This window comes from Ochotona curzoniae, unplaced genomic scaffold (genome assembly GCF_017591425.1).
Source record: "Ochotona curzoniae isolate NIBS_2020 unplaced genomic scaffold, NIBS_Ocur_1.0 contig_883, whole genome shotgun sequence".
NCBI lineage: Eukaryota > Metazoa > Chordata > Mammalia > Lagomorpha > Ochotonidae > Ochotona > Ochotona curzoniae.
Window position 1 is genome coordinate 48,056,051 of NW_024466599.1, and position 21,827 is coordinate 48,077,877.

The 21,827-nt window shown below is 42.1% G+C and overlaps 1 protein-coding gene across 6 annotated transcripts in view; it reads left to right on the top strand.

Moving 5' to 3' along the window:
* Positions 1-85: 85 nt before the first annotated feature.
* Positions 86-21,827, top strand: part of PPP4R3B (protein phosphatase 4 regulatory subunit 3B) — a 47,791-nt gene continuing 26,049 nt past the window's right edge. For 2 of the 6 annotated variants that reach the window (XM_040993429.1, XM_040993431.1), the window contains exons 1-5: positions 89-692; positions 1,692-1,747; positions 12,969-13,067; positions 17,015-17,638; positions 20,931-21,008. In XM_040993429.1, coding sequence (XP_040849363.1) covers positions 551-692; positions 1,692-1,747; positions 12,969-13,067; positions 17,015-17,638; positions 20,931-21,008 — 999 coding nt within the window. In that variant the 5' untranslated portion in view covers positions 89-550. Of the gene's footprint in view, positions 693-1,691; positions 1,748-12,968; positions 13,068-17,014; positions 17,639-20,930; positions 21,009-21,827 lie in introns of all 6 variants that reach the window. The other 4 variants (XM_040993430.1, XM_040993434.1, XM_040993433.1 and 1 more) reach the window with 4 other exon arrangements.

Below are 21,827 nucleotides of genomic sequence, written 5' to 3' on the forward strand. Positions count from 1 at the left end.
CAGCCCGCAGGCGCCGCCGGGAGCTCGCGAGAGCCGCGCGCCCGAGCGCCCCGAGAGGCGGGGCCCCGGCAGCCTCGCTCGGGCCCTCCCACCTCGGCGGCGGCGGCGGCGGACCCTCCTCGCGAGAGCGCCGGGCCAACAATCCGGCTCTCGGAACGCGTGCCGAAGCGGGGATGCTGCGCCTTGGACTCGTCGGCTGCCGTAGCCCCTGCTAGGACAGCCCGTGCGCAGCGGCTGCGGGAGGAAGAGAAAGGCAGAGTCGGGTTACAAGATGGCGGATCTGTAGTAGTTCCCGCGGCGCCAGGAGAGCGAGCGAGCTCGGGGGGGGAGGGCTGAAGGGAGGGGAGGGGGGTGTGTGCGGGGGTGAAGTGAGCGGTAACGGGGGCTCCGGGCGGCTCCCTGTCACCCCCTTTTCCGTATCTGTACCTTGGGAGTCATGTCCTCGGGCGCCTCCGGAGCCGCCGCCGCCGCTAGCGTCTCTCAGGAATGAGGGACGCCGACTAGGTGTGCGAAGAGGCGGCGGCCGGAGCGGAGGGGGACGGCAGCCACCATGTCGGATACGCGGCGGCGAGTGAAGGTGTATACTCTGAACGAAGACCGGCAGTGGGACGACCGGGGCACCGGGCACGTCTCCTCCACCTACGTGGAGGAGCTCAAAGGGATGTCGCTGCTGGTTCGAGCAGAGTCGGACGGTAAGGTTATTGGATCGGTGGATCAGGGGGCAGTGCCTTGTGCTGGGGCACTGGCTGGGGTGTAGGCCCTGGCCCGGACAGCGCATTGGTTTTAAGCCTGCTTCGCTACGGTAGAGAAAAAAATTTTTTTTTAAAAAAAAACTACTTTGTCCGGATTTATCCTCAGACGCGGGTTCTGTTCCTCCGCCTCCCATGCCTATTAAGGATTTGACCCTTTCCTCGCCAGTGCCTCGTCGTTGAATAAGATTTAACTTGAGAGCAGGAAATAGTCAAAGGCCAGGTAGATCTCTATGAAGTTGCATGTCCCTCCCTCCCCCTTACGTCTTTTCTTACCCGTTATATGTCTAATGCAAAAGATTTAATGAAGCAGAATTTTTTACCAGCGGAACCTGGTTGTCCTGGGAGACAGGTGCTGGGGGGAAAACCTAGACACTTTTTCCAGGGAAGGCTGCAGGCCGTTGCCACGATGCTTACACGCACAAGCATCCCTTTAGTCAGGGATCCCCGCAAACTTCCTTTGTGGAGGGAGCTGTGAAAGTGTGTACCTTATGATAGTAACAGGGCACCAGAGCAGCTTGTAAACTGAAGCTCCTTGATTTATTGTGCCAGTCATGTGAGTTATTTTAATACTATAGTATGTAGATTCATAATTAAGATAGTTCTTACAGAGTCATCAGAATGCCTGACTTGAGCAACTGGTGTGTGTAGATACAAAGAAAAGTCTGATTTTATTCTGAACAAATTTGGTACTGTTGAAATTTTAGTCACAGTCCAGTTTTTTGTAGGGTTAAACTGAAAATGGAGTAGAAAAACTTGTTCAAAGAGTGACTGCAAGCGGTTGCTTACAATTGGCATTCAGTCTCCTCAGCCTCTTGATATGAATGTTGCTGATGGACTTGTTTTTAATGTATATTCCTGTATGCAAGATTTTGCAAATTGAAGTATATTTGTGTGTTTGTATATATGTAACTGAGATGTGTGTATCTTTGTATCTTTCAGGATCACTACTTTTGGAATCAAAGATAAATCCAAACACTGCATATCAGAAACAACAGGCAAGTAGTTGTTTATCTTTATTTTGAAAGACTTCATCTCTGATCAAGGAAGTTTTAATCTAAGATGGGAAACCTTTCCTGACAAGAAAAGGCATGTTTGATAAGCACAGTTGCAGACCTTGTATATTGCAGATTAAAGGGTTCAGACTGAAAAGAGAAACATTTTGTATTCTCAGTCATTTATTGACATCTTTGAGTTACCCATTGCTGATTTATATTAGGATATGATGTATTCTTCCGTTTTATTTAACCACTGATTGGCCATATCTCTTCTATGTACTGTGGTCTAAACCTTTTATTATGCATCACATTAAAGGAAATAACAACTCACATTTTTGAAATAGAAGCATTTAAATCCTATTTTTTAATTGTACATTTTACAATAATCAGTGATTATTTCACAAGTATGTACATTGCCAATTATGTAACATTTTCTGTTAATATTGTCTTACTTGGTAAAGAAAATCTGTTGTGTTTCAGGTGTGCCTCTAATTATTTGATCTGAAAATGGTAGCAGTGATTAAACCTTTCCTTCTGTGCATGTTTTTATTTTTATTATGAAATATATCAATTTTAAAGTACAGAGAGTGATATAATGGGTGTCTGTAACCACCTTTAACAATGTTAACATTATAACATATTTGTTTCAAATCTTTTTGTAATGTTGAACATTGTGGATACACTTAAATCCCCTTTTGTATGATCCCCTTCTGTCCATTCTCCATATAGTTAATTGCTATTCAAATTGATATGATGTACATGATATTTGTGTACATGCTTTTATACCCTTTCTGTGTATATATGTATCCATAGACAATATGTAGTCTTTCATGTTTTTTTAACTTTATACAGTTGGTATCTCACACTTACTGTATTCTTCAATTTGAACTTTTCACTCTTTTTTTAAAATATAGATCTAGTTGTTTACAAAAAACACTGTACAGTATTTTTAGTATTTTTGATGTACTATTTACAGCTGTTAGATATTTGCCTTATTTCCAGTTTACTGTGTATATGTACTGTGTGAAGTCAATATAGCAGACATTTTTGGAAGAAATGAGAAATTATTTTAGGATTATATTGATAACATCATTGTCTGCTTCAAGGTCTGTGAGAATTTGAATGCTCAGAAATAGTTGGAAATAAAGTTGTCTGTTATACAGCTTGTTAGTTGTGAGTCTCGCAATTAAGTAATTGTTTTGTATATATTGCATTCTTACCCAGATTTTTAAATATTTGAAAGATTTTCAGTATTTAACTGATAGGTTTTTCTCTGGTTAGAAACTGTTGTACCATTTTGGCAGAGAATCAGATTAAAAACGTCCTGGATTGAACACCAGAAGATTTCCTGTACTTTAGACATTTTAAAGTAGGCATTTAAGTAAATTTGATTTCTAAGACAAATGACTGCTTTGTATTCCTACACTTAATTTTACCAAATAGCCACTTTGCGTTTGTTTTTAGTTTACTTTACTTACATAAGGTGAAATAAAGATTATTTGAAAGAAAGTTTTAGAGAGAGGGAAAGATATCTTACATGCTAAGTGACTCCACATGGCCGAAACAACAAAGGCTGGGCCAGGCCAGAGCCAGGAACCTTGAGCCTCCTCTCGGTCTCCCACAGAGGTGCAGGGACTCGAGTACTTGGGCCGTCTTCTACTACTTTCCCAGGAACATTGGCATTTACACTTTTTTTTTACTGGCTTTAAAATAAATTGGAGTTTAGCTGAATGTCAAGAGACTATGAAGGATTATAATTGATTTGTCTGTGTGTGATGTTGCAGAATGGTAAAGAGAAAATGTACTTATCTGGTAAACTTGTTAAGTATTAAATACATTGAAAATAGGGAAAAATGTTTCTACAACATCAAATAAAATGCCTGTTATATGTGTCAGAATTTTAGGTTGTTTAAAAGTGATCCTGTTGATCTTGACAGAATCAAAATCAGTCACAAGGACAAATACCTATTTTATTTGACGTAATTGTTTGTTAATGGATTTAGGAGTTAACTACAGGTAAGTTTGCCTCATTTGATTAGGAGACAAGGTATAGCAGAAAACAATTACAACATGATGAAGTGTATTAGTCTGGTTTTCCCTGAAAGTGTTCCACAGGTTACACGACTAAGATGCAGAAAGGTTAAGATTCTTAACTGATATTGACATAGACCAACACAATAATTTATATAAAAAACAAACTTCTGCTGCATAGGTGTGGTCAATAGAAATTTAGAAAAAGGAGAGGTTGATATAAGCTGGAATCATTAAGAAAACTTTACCTCTTTGCAGTCATGTTTGCAGAAGGAACTCTGATGGGAAAGGAAATAGTGTGCTAGCTACAAGTGATATTAAGCTGTTTTAGAGCTGCTTACTAAACAAGAGGGTGTTATTACGGGTTTTTGAATAGTTGCCTAAAATGCTGAAAGTGATATTGTGGTACTGCCATGAATAATAAATTGAGAAGGGAAGTGTAGGAGGGCTTTGATAGCAAGACCTTTTGTAGTAATTCAGATACCAAAAAAAGAAACAAAAAAACTGTTTGAGTGTGGTAAGTGAACTTAAAAGGAAGGAACAGAGACCTTGTACATTCAAGCAAATGCCATATGATTTGGTGAATTAGAACCAAAGGTCATTGTGGTGGGTTTGAGTCTGGGACTTGGAAAATGATGACTATCTCAAGTAGGAGACTGAGCACGTTTACTTTAACATTTGGCTTGCAGTTTGTTGGTTAGAATAATAAAGAGTGATTAAAAGCCCCTAGTGACACTTCCCCCACTCCAGATTATGTCTATACACTTGACCCTGCTGAATGCCATCCATATTGTCAGTTATTTGTGTACCTTCCCAGAGGTGTGCATATTTAAAATTACATAGGTATTATTTCATCGGCTTCAAGGGTAGGGTATCATATACTGCTCTGTAACTTGTTTTTTCTCCTCCCCCCATTTTCGGCTTTGAAATAATAATAATAGAATATATTGAAAGTGCTTAGAGACTAGAGGCCTCTTAAGAATTTGGGACAGAACATTGTAACTTAAGAATCATCAAATGAATTATTAGGTGTCAGAGGGTACCTCCCTTTGAGCAAAAAGCAGAGCTTAGGACTGAATCTTATTGGACTGTCTACAGTTACTCATTCAGTTATACCTGGTTAAGTGATGCTTATTGGCCAGTTATTATTTTTTATTCTCCTTTATACAGTATATTTAGAATATTTAAAGAGTTTTTAACAGTGAAATTGCATGATCCATAGTGCTTAATAATATAAATATACAATTGGAGGTAGTGAGAGGAAGATTGGGTCATTTAGACTAATGAAGAGATAATGTTGGAATGGGTGGGTTGGCGAATAAATTGAAGGTAATCCTGATAGGACATGCTTGCTAATAGATCGGATCCAGTGTTGATAATGAGAAGAAAGATATGGCTAATATACTGCAAGATTAAGGTTGAGAACAGTCTGGATTTTAGTTACAAGAACATCACTGAGATGAAGATAGAAATGAAAATGATCACATATCCATCTCTTAGTTGTCAAAATTGAGAATATGGAAATTTAACTTGAGAGCTGTTGTGGGTGATAGACTAATGGATACATGGACAATTTCAGCTACATTGAATACTACATTTAAACAGCACTCAGAATGTGGCTCAAGTACAAGAGTAAGAAAATATAAAATTGTTTTGGAAAGACTAGCATAATGGGTAGATGGAGGGATGTCCTGATGGGACTTTGGGAAGTTAACTGTGGAGAGGTCTTTCCCGTGTAGCCATCTGGACAGATGTTTACGTAAGCAGAATAGCACAGGAGAGAATGCTGCAGAGCATGATTGGAGTCCAGCTCTTGAACCTGGTGCACATTTTGTCTGTGGCGTAGTAACAGGAATGTGACCTTAGACTTGGACAGTCCAAGTTGCTGAATTCTGTTCATTTCTAGCTGTATGATTTTCAGAAAATTGTCTCTGAAGCTTATCTTTAAAACAGAAGAAAGGCTCTGCGCTGCTTTTCTCACATAATAATTATGTTAAGATATTAACAATGTTTAAGTGTATAGTGAAGGTCTGTGTGCTATCCGGGACCTATAAAATTCAGGGCTGTTCCCATTGTCTCTAAATGTAACACGGATTTTGAAAGGTACTACTGCTCTTTGTAAACCCTGACATGGTGTGCATTCTGAACTTCATATTGTGCCTTAGTTACAATATTGCAAAGGCCTCAGGAAAAGGAAATGCTGGAGGATGAGAGACTGCATTATTTGGTTAGTCTGACCTCATTTCAAGACTTACACATTGATTTTAAACTGCAAATTGAACTTCATAAATATTGATGTTTCAGTTTGCTGTTATAAATGTTCCTTTTGAAAAAGTTAGCTCCATCTGTGATGAATTTTGTCATGATGGTTGAGGGCAAGGATACAGTTACTCTAACAAGCATTTTGTTGCAATAGCCCTTGACCGAATGGGTCATTATCATGGGGAAAAGCTGAAATATAGTGCATTCATTTGTTGGAACCACTAAAATAGTTTAAGTGATGTTGTGAATATGAAATAAAAACTGGAGACCCTTTCCACAAACTTATTATATACCAAGCTTTAAGTATATGTTAAAAATACCATTTAGGCACTCTTAATTAGGCACCCATGATTGAGAGTGGTATTTGGGCCTGTTTTATTCATGGCAAAACTTCTTTTTAAGATTTTTTTTAATCATTTATTTTTATTGCAAAAGTAGATTTACAGAGAGGAGGAGACAAATATCTTCCGTCTGCTGAGAGGAAAAGATATTCTATTCACTGGTTCACTTCCCAAGTCACTGCAATGGCCAGAGCTGAACCAATCTGAAGCCAGGAGTCAGATACTTCCTCCAGGTGTCCCATGCTTTTGCAGGGTCCCAAAACATTAGGCCATCCCCTACTGCTTTCCCAGGCCACAAACAGGGAGTCGGATGGGAAGTAGAGCAGCTGGGACAAGAACCAGCACCCATATAGGATCTTGGAGGATGCAAGGAGGATTTAACCACTAGGCTATTGCACCAGGCCCTGAAAACGGTTTCCCTTTCTTTTTTATTGGAAAGGCAGATTTACAGAGAGAAGGAGAGACAAAAAAATCTTCTATCTGCTGGTTCACTGTCCAAAATGCTCAAAACAGCTACAGCTAAGTTGATCTGAGGCTAGGAACTTCTTCTGGGTCTCCCACACAGGTGCAGGGTCCCAACGCTTTGAGCCATCCTTTGCTGCTTTCTCAGTCCACAAGCAGGGAGCTGAATGGGAAGGGACGCAGCTAGAACAAGAACTTGCACTCCTATGGTGGCATGCAGGCACTTGTAAGGGGAGGATTAGCCAATTGAGGCATTGTGCTGAGCCCTGGTTGTGAAATTTTCTAAAAACATTTATTTGGGGGAGATTTGAAAGAGGCATCCCCTAAATTCCTACAAGAACTAGCCTTGGACCAGGCTCTTAACCAGGAGCCCAGAAGTCAATCCAGGTTTTACATGTGGGACCAAAATGTGTGCACCATCATCTGCTGCTTCCCTGGATGCATCTCAACAGGAAGCTGGCTCACAAATAGAGTATGAGGGACTCAAATTGTATACTAATGGGGATGCAGGCAGCCCAGTGACCAACTGCTATGCCAAATGCCTGCGCTTGACATGTGTTTGAGTATTGTAGGGTTGAAAACAGCCAGTTCATATATAGAGGGAGAAAGAGAGAGAATAATGTATATTTGTTAAATATATATAATAAGGCTACACCATAACAGCTAAATTTAGTAAAGCCAGGATCTCAGCAAATGCAGCTTTTTTATAAAGATTTATTTATTTTGGTCCCGGCGCGGTGGCACAAGTGGTTAAGGTCCTCGCCTTGCACGCCCGGGATCCCATATGGGCGCCGGTTCTAATCCCGGCAGCCCCGCTTCCTTTCCAGCTCCCTGCCTGTGGCCCGGGAAAGCAGTCGAGGATGGCCCAAAGCTTTGGGACCCTGTACCCTCGTGGGAGACCCGGAAGAGGCTCCTGGCTTCGGACCGGCATAGCATCGACCATTGCGCTCACTTGGGGAGTGAATCATCGGACGGAAGATCTTCCTTTCTGTCTCTCCTCTCTGTATATCTGCCTTTCCAAATAAAAAAAAATAATAAAAATAAATCTTTTAAAAAAAAGATTTATTTATTTTTATTGGAAAGTCAGATATACAGAGAGGAACATCTTCTGTCCAATGATTTCACTCCACAAGTGACCGCAATGTCCGGTGGTGCACCAATCTGCAGCCAGGAGCCAGGAAGTTCTTCCAAATGTCCCACACTGGTGCAGGATCCCAAAGCTTTGGGCCGTCCTCTACTGCTTTCCCAGGCCACAAGCAGGGAGCTGGATGGGAAGTGGAGCTATTGGGATTAGAACTGGCGCCCATATGGGATCCCAGTTCGTTCAAGGCGAGGACTTTAGCCACTAGGCCACTGTGCCAGGTCCAGCTTTATCTTTTATCTGTGGACATTTATTTGAAGTCTGATCTCCATAGGGATGTAGTGGTGACTGAATATTTTGATTTAAATAAAAGCATTAATAATATCACATAAAGATGGAGCTTCTAAATGAACAAAAGTAATTTTGATGACACATTCCTAGATCTTTTTAACCAAACATTATATTTAAATCATTTCTCAAATTTGACCTACCAGTGCTTGGGGACCTTGTTAAACATAAGCATTCTTGGGGTGAGGCAGTGATGTGGTAGACTAACCTTCCACCTCTGGCATTGGCATCCCATATGATCACCAGTTCATGTGCTGACTGTTCCACCTTTTTTGGTTTCTTTTTAACACTTCATTTCTTTATTGGAAAGGCAGATATACAGAGAAAAAGTGATACAAAAAGAAAGATCTTCCGTCTGTTGGTTCACTCCCCAAGTGGCCACAGCCAGAGCTGAGCCAATCCAAAACCAGAAGCCAGCAGCTTCATCGAAGTCTCCCACACTGGTACAGGGTCCTAAGTCTTTTAGCCGTCCTCCACTGCCTTCACAGGCCGCAAGCAGGGAGCTGGATGGGAAGTGGAGCACCTGGACAGGAATTAGCATCCATATGGGATCCCAGCAGATGCAAGGCAAGAATTTAGCTACTAGGCCACTGTGCCGGGCCCTGACTACTCCATTTTCAGTCTAGCTACCTGCTTATGACCTGTGTGATCAGTAGTAGATGGCTCAGCTATTGGAGCTCTGTAGCCATGAGGGAGACCCAGAGGAAGCTCCTGGCTTCAGATCCGTGCAGCTCTGACTACTGCAGCCATTTGGAGAGTAATCAGTGGCTCAAGATAGCTTCTGTTTGTCTCTCCTTCTCCTTATAACTCTGTGAATCAAATAAAAATTAAAAGTACAGCTTAAAAAAAGAAAAGGTAAGCATTCTTGTGCCTCACTCCAACCTGTCACCAGGGGAGATACTTGGGAATCTGTATTTTTAACCATTTTAAGAAGAGTCAAGGCCTCTGTAAATTCCATTTCATTTTGGAATCTTGACCGCATCTAGAAAAAAAACTTAGGTTAAGGATAGGAAGGAAAAAATAACAGAAAAGGATGGTGAAAGCAGGTGTGTTGGGAGAAAAACTCTTCACATTTGTAACAATTTCTCTTTTTTTTTTTTCCTTAAGATTCACTTCTTTTTATTGGAAAGGCAGATTAACAGAGAGGAGATACAGGAGGAATATCTTCAGTCTGCTGGTTCACTCCCCAGAAAGCCACAATGGTGGGAGCTGAACCAACCCGAAACCAGGAGCCTGGGACTTCCTCTGGGTCTGCCATATGGGTGCAGGGCTTTGGGCCGTCCTCTGCTGCTTTCCCAGGCCACAGGCAGGGAGCTGGATGGAAAGCAGAGTAGCTAGAATACAAACCAGTATCCACATGGGATCCCAGAATTTGGGGGAGGAGGATTAGCCAATTGAGCCATAGCGCCAGGCCCTAAAAAGGCTTCATTTTTTACCATGGCCTTCTCAGAGTCAAAATGGAAAGAGTCTTGGATGCCTGGATAAAGACTTTCGGATTGCTCTCTGTTTTATTAGTGATTTCCTAAATGAAATGTACAGTCTGAAGATTTGGATTTTAAGGAGAAATCTTGTCATGTCTTCTCCCAAAAGGAGATAATTGAGTTTTGCTAATAATTAATTTGAAAGGTGGTCAGGTGCCAGAACAGCCACAATATCCTGAAGGAAGAGTAATGTCTCCATGAAAAGGTTACCTGCTGTTGTGAATTATTGTGATTCCTGTGTATAGATAAGTGCAGGGATTTCTTTTTTGGAAAAAAATTATTCATTTTTATTTAAAGAGCAGATTTACAGAGACAGATTTTTCATCTGCTGGTTCACTCTCCAAAGGGCTGCAATGGCCACGCTGAGCTAATCGAAAGCTAGGAGCTTTTCCAGATCTCCCACTCAGTGCAGAGTTCCAAGGTTTTGGGGCATTCTCTGGTGCTTTCCCAGGCCACAAACAGGGAGCTGGATGGGAAGCAGAGCCGCTGGAACAGAAATTGGAGCCTATTTGAGATCCTGGCACTTGGAATTTAAGACACTGGCCATTGAGACATCGAGCCAGGCCCAGGTGCCAGTGTTTCTAATTTAAACTGTTCTGAACACTAAGAATGTTAAAAACAATAATAGAAATACAAATAAACAAGATAATGTCGTAGCGCAGTACCAGTGTAACCTGATTCTGTGCTGAAGTAAAACCGATGATGCCAGTAAATCTGACAGGAAACTGCCATTCCCCCAGAAGTGAGAGTCGTTAAAAAGATTATTAAACAGTAGTCAGTACTGAAAGCAAAGCACTCTATGATATTAAATACATATTTGCTTCTACTGTCACTTGTAGGTATATTATACCATTACTATGTGTTGGATTTTAAAGTGATCGTAATTTTAAGAACTAGCAGCAGTGGACTTTTAGACTTTGGATTGTAAGATTCCCCATCACGCATCAGAGTCCTGGATCTAGCGCTTTACTCCAGCTTCCTCCCATTACAGACCCTGGAAGAAAGCAGTGAAGGCCAGTCATTGCATTCCTGCAACCCACAGAATGAGACCCTGGCTCCATGTGGCCTCACTGCAGGCATGTGGCTGTGAACCAGCAGAAAGGAACTCTGTCTTCTGTTTGTCCCTGCTTGCTCTCTCTCAAATTTAAAAGACAAAACAGAAAAAATAAAAATAATTTTAATTGGAGTCATTAGAGTTCAGATGTTTTTATTTAGATAAGCCATTTCTTTCTGTTTTAGAAAATATTACTGTAGGTAACCTAAGATACACCAGGGTGGACTGGAAAGGCTCCAAGATAACTCAGGAAATTTAAGGGAGCCTGAGAAGATTCCTTTGTCTCTGATTTGTGATCATTGTCTGTGTCTGGCCAGGGTAGCTTTTTGTTTTGTTTTGTTTTTTTGTTTGTTTTGTTTTGTTTCAAAGTCAAATAGAGAGGAAGCTCTTCCATCCAATGATTCACTCCCCAAGTAACCTCAATGGCCGGTGCTGCGTGGATCCAAAGCCAGGAACCAGGAGCTTCCTCCAGGTCTCCCACACGGCAAGGACCTTAACCACTAGGCCACTGTGCCAGGCCCCAGTGTAGCTATTTTGATCTATTTTTAATGCATTAGGATTCTTACTAAGCATCTATTTGTGGGAAGGGTCTTACTCATTTTAATGAAGGTATAAGAACCTTTCCTGCAAATGTGGGAACAGCTAGAGCACTTCAAACCCAAAAGTGAACTGATAGAATTTTGAAAATGTAACAATGCTGGCAGATTTCTTTCCCAAGAACAATAGCTAGGAAGAAGGTAGAACATCAGTTTTCAGCTATGCTTACCTGATTAATAAGAGTATTAGTCTAAGACCTGAGTGAATAAAAGAATATTTTAGAATTATTGGTGAAACTTAAAAACTGGCAAAATGTTTTTCATATAAGGACCTATCTTGGGGGACCAGCGCAATGACTGTAGTGTCTTATCCTCCACCAACAAGCACCAGCATCCCATATGGACACCAGTTTATTTTCCAGCTGCTCTACTTCCCATCCAGCTCCCTGCTTGTGGCGTAGGAAAGCAGTGAAGGAGGGTCCAAAGCCTTGGGAGCCGGCACCCGGGGTGGAGACCTGTTAATGGTTCCTGGCTCCTGGCTTCAGGTTGGTAGGCCTAACCATTTTGGGAAGTGAACCAGCAGATGGAAGGTGCTTCTGCCTGTCTCTCCTTTCAATAAATTTGCCTTTCCAATAAAAATAAATCTTTTGGGCTCAGCACGATGGCGTAGTGGTTAAAGTCCTCGCCTTGCACGCGCCGGGATCCCATATGGGCGCCAGTTCTGGTCCCAGCATCCCTGCTTCCCATCCAGCTCTCTGCTTGTGGCCTGGGAAAGCAGTCAAGGATGGCCCAAGCCCTTGGGATCCTGCACCCACGTGGGAGACCTGGAAGGGCTCCTGGCTCCTGGCTTCGGCTTGTCACAGCACCGTCCATTGAGCTCACTTGGGGAGTGAACCATCCGACGGAAGATCTTCTTCTCTGTCTCTCCTCTGTATATCTGCCTTTCCAAAAAAAAATTTTAAAATAAAAATCAATCTTTTTTTTTTCTTTTCTTTTTAAGGCCTTCCCCCCTATGAATCTATGATTGAGTAATGAGTTTGTATTTCTTGATGTCAGGTGAGATTTAAAAGTGCTAGTCAGATGAATAATTACTAAGTATCATATTTTGGGAGAGTGTAAAGTCAATTCATTTGTATCTTTTTCAAAAAAAATCAATTTTAGTCACTAAACTCTCATGTATGTTAAAAAGTTGCTTAAGTATTGCATAGTAATTCTAGTGTTTAGATGTGCTTATATTTTAAGTTAAATCAGAACTTTAACTTCTAATGCAAAGGTTGGTGACTCATTCCTAAAAACTTACCTGTTCTTTTGGTAGGCATATAAATTGAGGACATTCTAGGAGAACACTTCACTGAATATTGGCTTTATTTTTCTACAACCTTAAGCTACTGTTTTGTTTGGTATTACTTGTTAGTGTCAAAACTATGATTTCAATGTTAATATTTTATAAAACTTTCAGAGTATAAAATATATCTCTACAGTATTACATTAATGTACATTAATTGTGCATACCAGAGGGCTTTTACCATTGCTGTGCTGTTTCTAGTCCTCTTGATTTTTATTTCTACTTTTAGTTATTTTCTAGTGTGGTGATACAGAAATTTCATTAATTTATTTTTTAACAGGATACATTAATTGTTTGGTCAGAAGCCGAGAATTATGATCTGGCTCTAAGTTTTCAGGAAAAAGCTGGCTGTGATGAAATCTGGGAAAAAATTTGCCAGGTAAGAGTTTTTAAAATGACACTGAAGTTTCAATGCACTTTTTTTAACCTCTGAAGGTGTATTCATATTGTGAAAAAATAATCTGTAGTGTGAAACAGTGGCAGTCTAACCAAGGATGTTTTATATTCTGCAACGAATTATTTTACTTAAAATTTAAAAGGAAGAAACAATTTTGTTTTAATGTGCAGTCTGGGAAGTAGCCAATGATGCTCAGTTATTTGGAAGCCTGCCTCCCGTGTGGAGACCCAGGTTGAGGTTAGGACTCCAGGCTAAGGCAGAGGCGGGCACCCAAGCACCTGATTGTACCTACTGCCTCCCAGAGTGCACAGTGCAGCAAGCTGGAAAATCTGAAGCATAAGCCAGGACGCAATTCCAGACACTGTGACATGATACACAGGGGTTCCGAACAGGCAGTCTTAACCACTGCTCCAAATGGCCACCTTGGCTTTAGTCTTCATAGAAGCTTTTCCACCTTTGGAAGGAATTTTAGGTTTGGCCACACTCAACAGTCCAGCAAGGGGGCCCGGTGCGGTGGCACAAGTGGTTAAGGTCCTCGCCTTGCACGCCCGGGATCCCATATGGGCGCCGGTTCTAATCCCGGCAGCCCCGCTTCCCTTCCAGCTCCCTGCCTGTGGCCTGGGAAAGCAGTCGAGGACGGCCCAAAGCTTTGGGACCCTGCACCCGCGTGGGAGACCCGGAAGAGGCTCCTGGCTTCGGCCCGTTGCGCTCACTTGGGGAGTGAATCATCAGACGGAAGATCTTCCTCTCTGTCTCTCCTCTCTGTATATCTGCCTTTCCAATAAAAAAATAATAAAAATAAATCTTTAAAAAAAAAAAACAATCCAGCAAGGTTAATTCTTCACTGTATAACTCAGTATTATACTGCATGAAATTCTGCAGAACTATATTATTACATTTTACATTTAATTCTAGTAAGTCACTGCTGATCATCTCTCTCCCCCTTCCAGTTTTTATATATTTGAGAGTTAAAGACACAGCCCCCATGTGTTCACTTAACACATTGGCTTGGGCTGGTATAGCTGGGAACATAATCCAGGGCTCCTCAGTGAGTGGCAGGAACTGCGTTAGCAGGAAACTAGGTTTATGAGCTGTAACTGGAAACTGAAGACAGGCACTCTGATGGAGGACATGAGCAAAAGAGCTGTGCATCTCGAAAGAGGATCAGAAATACCCAGTGGATAGCACGAAATACTGTCTGCAGATGCTTGAGGTAATGTCGGGTTAATGGGTCAGATTAGTGAAAGCTTAGGAGAAAATCCCAGAAATTTTGTGAGGAGTGGGGGGGGGGGGTGGGGGCGGGGGGGGGGGGGGGGGGGGGGGTGGTGGGGGGGGGGTGGGGGGGGGGGGGGGGGGGGGGGGGGGGGGGGGGTGGGGGGGGGGGAGGGGGGGGGGGGGGGGTGGGGGTGGGGGTGTGGGGGGGGGGGGGTGGGGGGGGGGTGGGTGGGGTGGGGAGGGGTGGGGGGGGGGGGAGGGTGGGTGGGGGGGTGGGGGGGGGGTTGGGGTGGGGGGGTGGTGGGGGGGAGGGGGGTGGGGGTGGGGTGGGGGGGGGGGGGTGGGGGGGTGTGGGGGTGGGGTGGGGGGGGGGGGGGGGGGGGGGGGGGGGGGGGGTGGGGGGGGGGGTGGGGGGAGGGGGGGGGGGGGGGGGGTGGGGGGGGGGTGGGGGGGGGGGGGGGGGTGGGGGTGGGGGGGGGGGGGGGGGGGTTGGGGGTGGGGGGGGGGGGGGGTGGTGGGGTGGGGGGAGGGGGGGGGGGGGGGGGGGTGGGGGGGGTGGGGGGGGGGAGGGGGGGTGGGGGGGGGGGGGGGGGGTGGGGTGGTGTGGGGTGGGGGGTGGGGGGGGGTGGGGGTGTGGTGTGGAGGGGTTGGGGTGGGGGGTGGGGGTGGGGGGGGGTGGGGGGGTTGGGGGGGTGGGGTGGGGGTGTGGTGTGGTGGGGTGGGGGGGGTGGGTGTGGGGGGGGGTTGGTGGGGTTGTGGGTTTGGGGGTGGTGTGGGTTGGGGTGGGGATTGGGTGTTGGTTTGGTGTGGTTAGTTGTTTGGGTGGGGTGTGTATTGGGTATGTGTGTTGTAGTTGGGGGTGTTGTGGTGTGGGTGTGTGTTTGGTGTGGGAGGGAGTTGTGTTGGGTGGTGATTGTTTGTTGTGATTGGTTGGGTAGTGTGGGGGTGGGTTTGCGATGAGGTTGGAAGTCAACATCTAAGCCTCTCTTGTGGTCGCTGAGCAGGCGTCACGGCCAATAACACTGTGGAGGACATTTGGGGAGTAAACCAGAGGAAATGGGATCTCTGTTTCTCCCCCACTCTGTCACTTTGCCTTTCGAATAAATATTTAAATATAAACAAAATAGACTTTATATCTTAGAAGCCTTAGGATCATAGCAAAAGCAAATATTTTTTCAGAACTAAGTTGCAAAAATTTGAGAAAATCATGTTTTCTGACGCACAAAGAATGAGTTTTAGTTTAATTGAACTCAGTATTGCCCTTATCAAGTCAGTGTGATGGGTGTAGTAGGTTACTGTAAGAGTCATACTTAGGGTCTGGCACAACCGTTCAGCCTCAGAGCGCCTGTTCCAGAGCCAGCTGCTTTGCTTGCATCCAGCTGCTTCTTCACTGCTCCTGGCAGGGCCAGGTAAAGATGGTCAAAGTGCTTGGGCACCTACCACCCCTGCAAGATACCAGCATGGAGTTCCTAAGTGCTTGCTTTGACTGCTTAAACCAACAAGTGAAAGATATCTCTTTCTAATAATTTTTTTTGTTTGTTTTTAAGTCATACTGATTTTGAAGGCAAACAGCGTTACCTGCTGCAAAATTATTGGGTATAATGAAGTTATTAGAAAATTATTCATTACTACATAACTTCAACATCATAACTTCACATCAGCTGAAATTTTCAGGTTTTCGTGGATCAGAATTAAATTGAAATATTTGTAGTTGAAATAATCTGCAGCTAATGAAAGGTTTATTTTAATTTTATTTGAAAGAATTAAGAGAGGAGAGACAGAGATCTTTTACCTGCTGGCTCACTCCCCAAATGATCAAAGAGCTAGAGCTGAGCTGATCTAAAGTCGAGAGCTTCTTCCGGGTCTCCCACATGGGTGCAGAGGCTCAAGGACTTGAGCCATCCTTCACTGCTTTCCCAGGCCCCAAGCAAGGAGCTGGATCATAAATGAAACAGCCAGCACATGAACCAGAGCCCGTATGGAATTCCAGTGCTGCAGATGGAGGCTTAGCCTACTACAGTACGGCCCTGGCCCCAAATAATTATACTTCTCCCCACCAGACTTCACTTTCTTCTTAATTTCTGTTAAAAGAACAGATTTCATCCATCTTAGATACAATTGTGAGACAACCAACTTCTCCCTCAATCTTCTTCCTTTTATTTTTGCAATAACGTAATTTCAGTTTACTTAATTAAAATCACAAGTTTAATACACCATTAACTATAGTGTGCAACAAGTAAAAAGTAGAAAAACCATATAGCGTGGAAATATAGACAAGGACTATAAACAATAATCAAATGATCAGATGTCAGTTTCTTTCTTATACAATGTGTTTTTATATTCTATGCTAACTACCATGTATCAGAGAAAACACGGTATTTGTGTTTTGGGGACTGGCTTATTTCACTAAGCATAATGATGTCCAGTTGCATTCATTTTGTTGCAAAAGACAGGATGCATCCTTGTTTATGGCTGAGCAGCATTGCATTGTGTATGTGTAACACAATTTCATATCAAATCATTAGTGGATGGATATTTGGGTTGATTCCATATTTTATTATTGTGAGACTCCACAACAATAACTCACTTTTCATATGATTTTTTTAACCTAAATTCAGTTGTCATTGGTTTGATTTCCAAAAATGTTTGTGTGTGTGTGTATATATATATATATATATATATCAAGGTAATTAGCTCTCATTGGATAATTTCAGGTTCAAGGTAAAGACCCGTCTGTGGAAGTGACTCAAGACCTTATTGATGAATCAGAGGAAGAACGATTTGAAGAAATGCCTGAAACCAGTCATCTGATTGACCTGCCTACTTGTGAACTCAATAAACTTGAAGAGATTGCTGATTTAATTACCTCAGTTCTCTCCTCACCTATCCGTAGGGAAAAGCTGGCTTTGGCCTTGGAAAATGAAGGCTATATTAAAAAACTTCTGCAGCTGTTCCAAGCATGTGAGAACCTAGAAAACACTGAAGGTTTACACCATTTGTACGAAATTATTAGAGGAATCTTGTTCCTAAATAAGGCAACTCTTTTTGAGGTTATGTTTTCTGATGAGTGTATCATGGATGTTGTGGGATGTCTCGAATATGACCCTGCTTTGGCCCAGCCAAAGAAACACAGAGAATTCTTGACCAAGACTGCAAAGTTTAAAGAAGTTATACCAATCACAGACTCTGAACTAAGGCAAAAAATACACCAGACTTACAGGGTACAGTATATTCAGGACATCATTTTGCCTACCCCATCTGTTTTTGAAGAGAATTTTCTTTCTACTCTTACATCTTTTATTTTCTTCAACAAAGTTGAGATAGTCAGCATGCTACAGGTAAGTAACCTGAAATATTTATCATAATTCTGTTTTCACATAGGCTGGTTCCTCAATAGTTCAAACTTGTATTCATGCTCTTTTAATTTTAAGATTTATTTTGTTTACTTGAAAATAAGTATTTTTTGGTTTATGAAGGAGAATAATTTTCTAGTGTATCGACTTCAAAATTTTGTTTATTATAAATGAATTCTCATATCTGCAAAACTTGCCATTGTAACCTCTTATAAGTATAAAATTCAAATACATTAAGTACATTCACAGTTCTACACAACAATCACTGTCTCCATTTCTACAACTTATTCATTATCTTAAACAAAAATTCCAATTACACTTAAAAGTAATTCCTTGTGTCTTTTCCCTTGTGGTAACTCCAATTCTCTGTTTCTGTGGATTCATCTATTATATGTACCAACAATGTAGCTATTTTTATTTAATTCTGAATTACACATTTATTAAGATGTATCTGAGTATGTATGCTTTCAAGTGTGCATTGAGAATTGAGAAACTCAATATTTTTTATAAAGTAATGTTATTTGCTGTATGTTCATTTAATTCTTTCTTTGAGTTCCAGAAAAATTTTCTGCCATATTATTACATGTTGAATTTTTTAACCTAATAGTATAGGAAGCCAGCATTTGCAGATTTTTATTTTTTTAATTGGAAAATCAGATACACAGAGAGGAGGAGAGACAGAGAGGAACATCTTCCATCCAATAATTCACTCCCCAAGCGGCCACAACAACTGGAGCTGAGCTGGGCTGATCCAAAACCAGGAGACTCTTCCAGGTCTCCCATACGGGTGCAGGGTCCCAAGGCTTTGGGCCGTCCTTGACTGCTTTCCCAAGCCACAAGCAGGGAGCTGGATGGGATTAGAATCAGCACCCACATGGCATTCCGGCGCATGCAAGGCAAGAACTTTAGATACTAGGCTATAATACTGGGCCCAAAAGACTATAATTTTATATTAATTAGATGTAGCCTTATGGAAATAAAGTCTTTGCTTATTTTTCTTCCAGAGAATGTGTGTGATGAAATAGCCAAATACTGTAAGCTTTTTTTTTTTTTTTTTTTTTTTTTTTGGCTTACCTTTTAATTGTCTTATATGGCAACAATAATGCCTGGGCCACCTCCCACTTCCTTCCTAGGCTCATTAGCAGAGAGCTGGATTGAAAGTAAAGCAATTGGGACATAAACCTGAAGCCCATGTGGGATACCAGCATCACAGGCAGAGTGCATTGGGCCACAGCTTCCGCCTCCAATTTAGACATTTTTCCAAGCAGTCCTTTTCTCTGTCCCCTTACCTTTCTCAAATAAATAAATAAAACAAAATACATTTACTGCTATATTTTTCTGTTTGTTTGGAAAACTGTTTAATTTTTATTTATTTGAGAGACATAAAGATAAAACTCTGATAGATCTACTGATTCACTCCCCAGATACCCACAAGGAAGCCTTGAACTGGGGGTGGTAACTCAATCTTGATCTCCAGTGTGGGTGACAGAAGGCAGCTAGCCGTTACCTGCTGCCTTCCAGGGTATCCAGTAGCAGAAATTGGAATTGGGGTCAGACTCAGGACTCAAACCCAGGGACTCCAATATAAGTTATTGGCATCTCTAGCCCAAAGGTCCACTCCTTTCACACCTTTTAATGTCTTAGAATCATCACAGTGAAAAGTGTTTTTTTTTTTTAATTTATTTATTTTTATTGGAAAGGCAGATATACAAAGAGGAAGAAAGAGAGAGGAAGATCTTACATCCCATGGTTCGCTCCCCAAGTGGCCACAATGGCTGGAACTGAGCCAGCCCGAAGCCAGGAGCCTCTTCTGGGTCTCCCATGCAGGTGCAGGGTCTCAAGGCTTTGGACCATGCTTGATTGCTTTCCCAGGCCACAAGCAGGGAGCTGGATGGCAAGTGGAGCCGCTGGGATTAGAACCTGCACTCATATGGGATCCTGGTGCATTCAAGGCGAGGACGTTAGCTGCTATGCTCTCACACCAGGTCCTAAAAGTGTTGTTCTAATGTTTTATCATTTACTTAGCACAAGAACATGTTAAGACTCCACTCCAGTTGACCATGTACAATTGTATTTCTTGAATCCTTCTGTTTGGGGTTTTGTTTGTCTGTTTGTTTTTTAAGATTTATAGATGTATTTATTTGAAACAGAGTAGCTCGCCAAGTGATCAGAAAGGCTGGACTAATCCGGGCTAAAGCCAAAATCTTCATCTGTATCTCCCACATAGATGTCAGGCACAAAAGCTTGAGCCATCTTCCGTTGCTTTTCTCAGGCCATCAACAGGGAGCTGCCAGGACTTAACCCAGCTCCCATGTAGAATGTCAGCTCTCCATGAGTTCTGTTTTAAGTGGCTTTGTGATATTAACCTGCTGCCAGAATTCAACTTTTCTTTAAAAAAATTTTTTTTTTTACTTATGCAAAAGGCAGCATAACAGAATGAGGGCAGGAGGGGAGAGAAATCTTACATTTGCTGGTTCCCTCTCCACATGGCTGCAGGGGCCCAGCCACTTGTATTTTCTTAGGCTGCTTTCCCAGGCACATTGGCAGGAAACTGAATTGGAGGTAGAGCAACCTGGTCTTGAACCAGCACCAATATATAATGCCAGCCCCCAGAATACAGCATTTTTATTCTGTTGTGCTGTCTTGTTATTCTTGATTTTCAAATTTTCAGTGGAGTAACAGATACTCAGAATGTTTTGTTTCGATTAAAACTAGATGTAAGTGACCAGTTACATAGAATAATAGGCTAAATCAGCTTGCAGCGCTAACATCCTATATGGATTCTTCTCCTGGCTGTTCCACTTCAGTTTCAGTTCCTGCTAATGACCTTGGGAAGCAGCAGAGGATGGCCCACATCCTTGGACCCTTCTGTTCATGTGGGAGACCTGAATCAATGAATTCTGCTCCAGCCTTTGTGCCCATTTGGGTAGTGAACCAGCGGATAGAAGTTATTTCTCTATCTCTCTCGTTCGCTCGCTCTCTAAATCTACCCTTCAAATAAAAATAAAACAGGTTTTTGAGATAGAAAAACTTGATGAAGATCCTTCAAAGGGCTACACATCATCTCTAAAACACCTGTTTCTGTTTTCCAAGATCTTACTAATTGAAATAGGTATTAATGTGTATATACCTAGGATTGAACGGTGCAAACTAGGAAATTTTAGCACAAATCTGGAATTTCAGGTACTGCTTTTTCAGCTACTTTTAGTTTTTGTAAATCATTTCAGTGCATGTAACTGTACTTTGTGATATTTCATAGTACTTATTTTTTGCACAGGAAGATGAAAAGTTCTTGTCTGAAGTTTTTGCACAGTTGACAGATGAGGCTACTGATGATGATAAAAGGCGTGAGCTGGTGAGTTATCTATTCTTGAAATTCAAAGTCTTAGAACTCTTGTGCAGCTTCAAAAATTTAAACAATGATTAGAAATTTATATAATTAGCATCAATGAAAGATATGTATTTAATGGAACCATATTACTTAAAATATCTAAAATTTGTTAGTTTAGAAAATGTTTGTTTCTTGAGGTTGCCTGCACTCATTTCTTGAGTGTTGAAACTCCCTTTTCTTTCAGTAAATTTTGCTTTCCTGCTTACCTCTTAAAAACCAAAAAAGAGGACCTGGCGCAGTAACCTAACCGCTAAAGTCCTTTCCTTGCACACACCGGGATCCTACATGAGCACTGATTCTGCCCCACTTCCATCCAACTTCTTACTTGCGGAGGACAGCGCTGGGCCCTGGGACCCTGCACCCACATGAGACCCGGAAGAAGCTCCTGCCTTCAGATTAGATCAGCTCTGGCCATTGCGGCCACTTGGGAAGTGAATCAGCGGGTGGAAAGTCTTTCTCTCTGTAAATCTGTCTTCCCAGTAAAAATAATAAAAATATTTAATAAAGAAAAATAGGGATAAATCATTTATTTGAAAGGGTTTTTTTCCTTTTACACTGTGTTTGAAGCAGGGAGTTGGGGAATGACAAAGCCATATTTAAAAGATAGTGATTGCTGTTTACTATCCTTTTGCCATTTATTTAACCGTTGTAATTGGATTTGGAGATTTTACAAAGTAATGAAAGATCACTGTCTTAAAACCATCTGGGTTATCTTTGGTGCGGTTGATAATAGCCTAGTTTGATTCCCATTTGTAAAAGTGTTGAAGCTGGGAATCTCTGCTG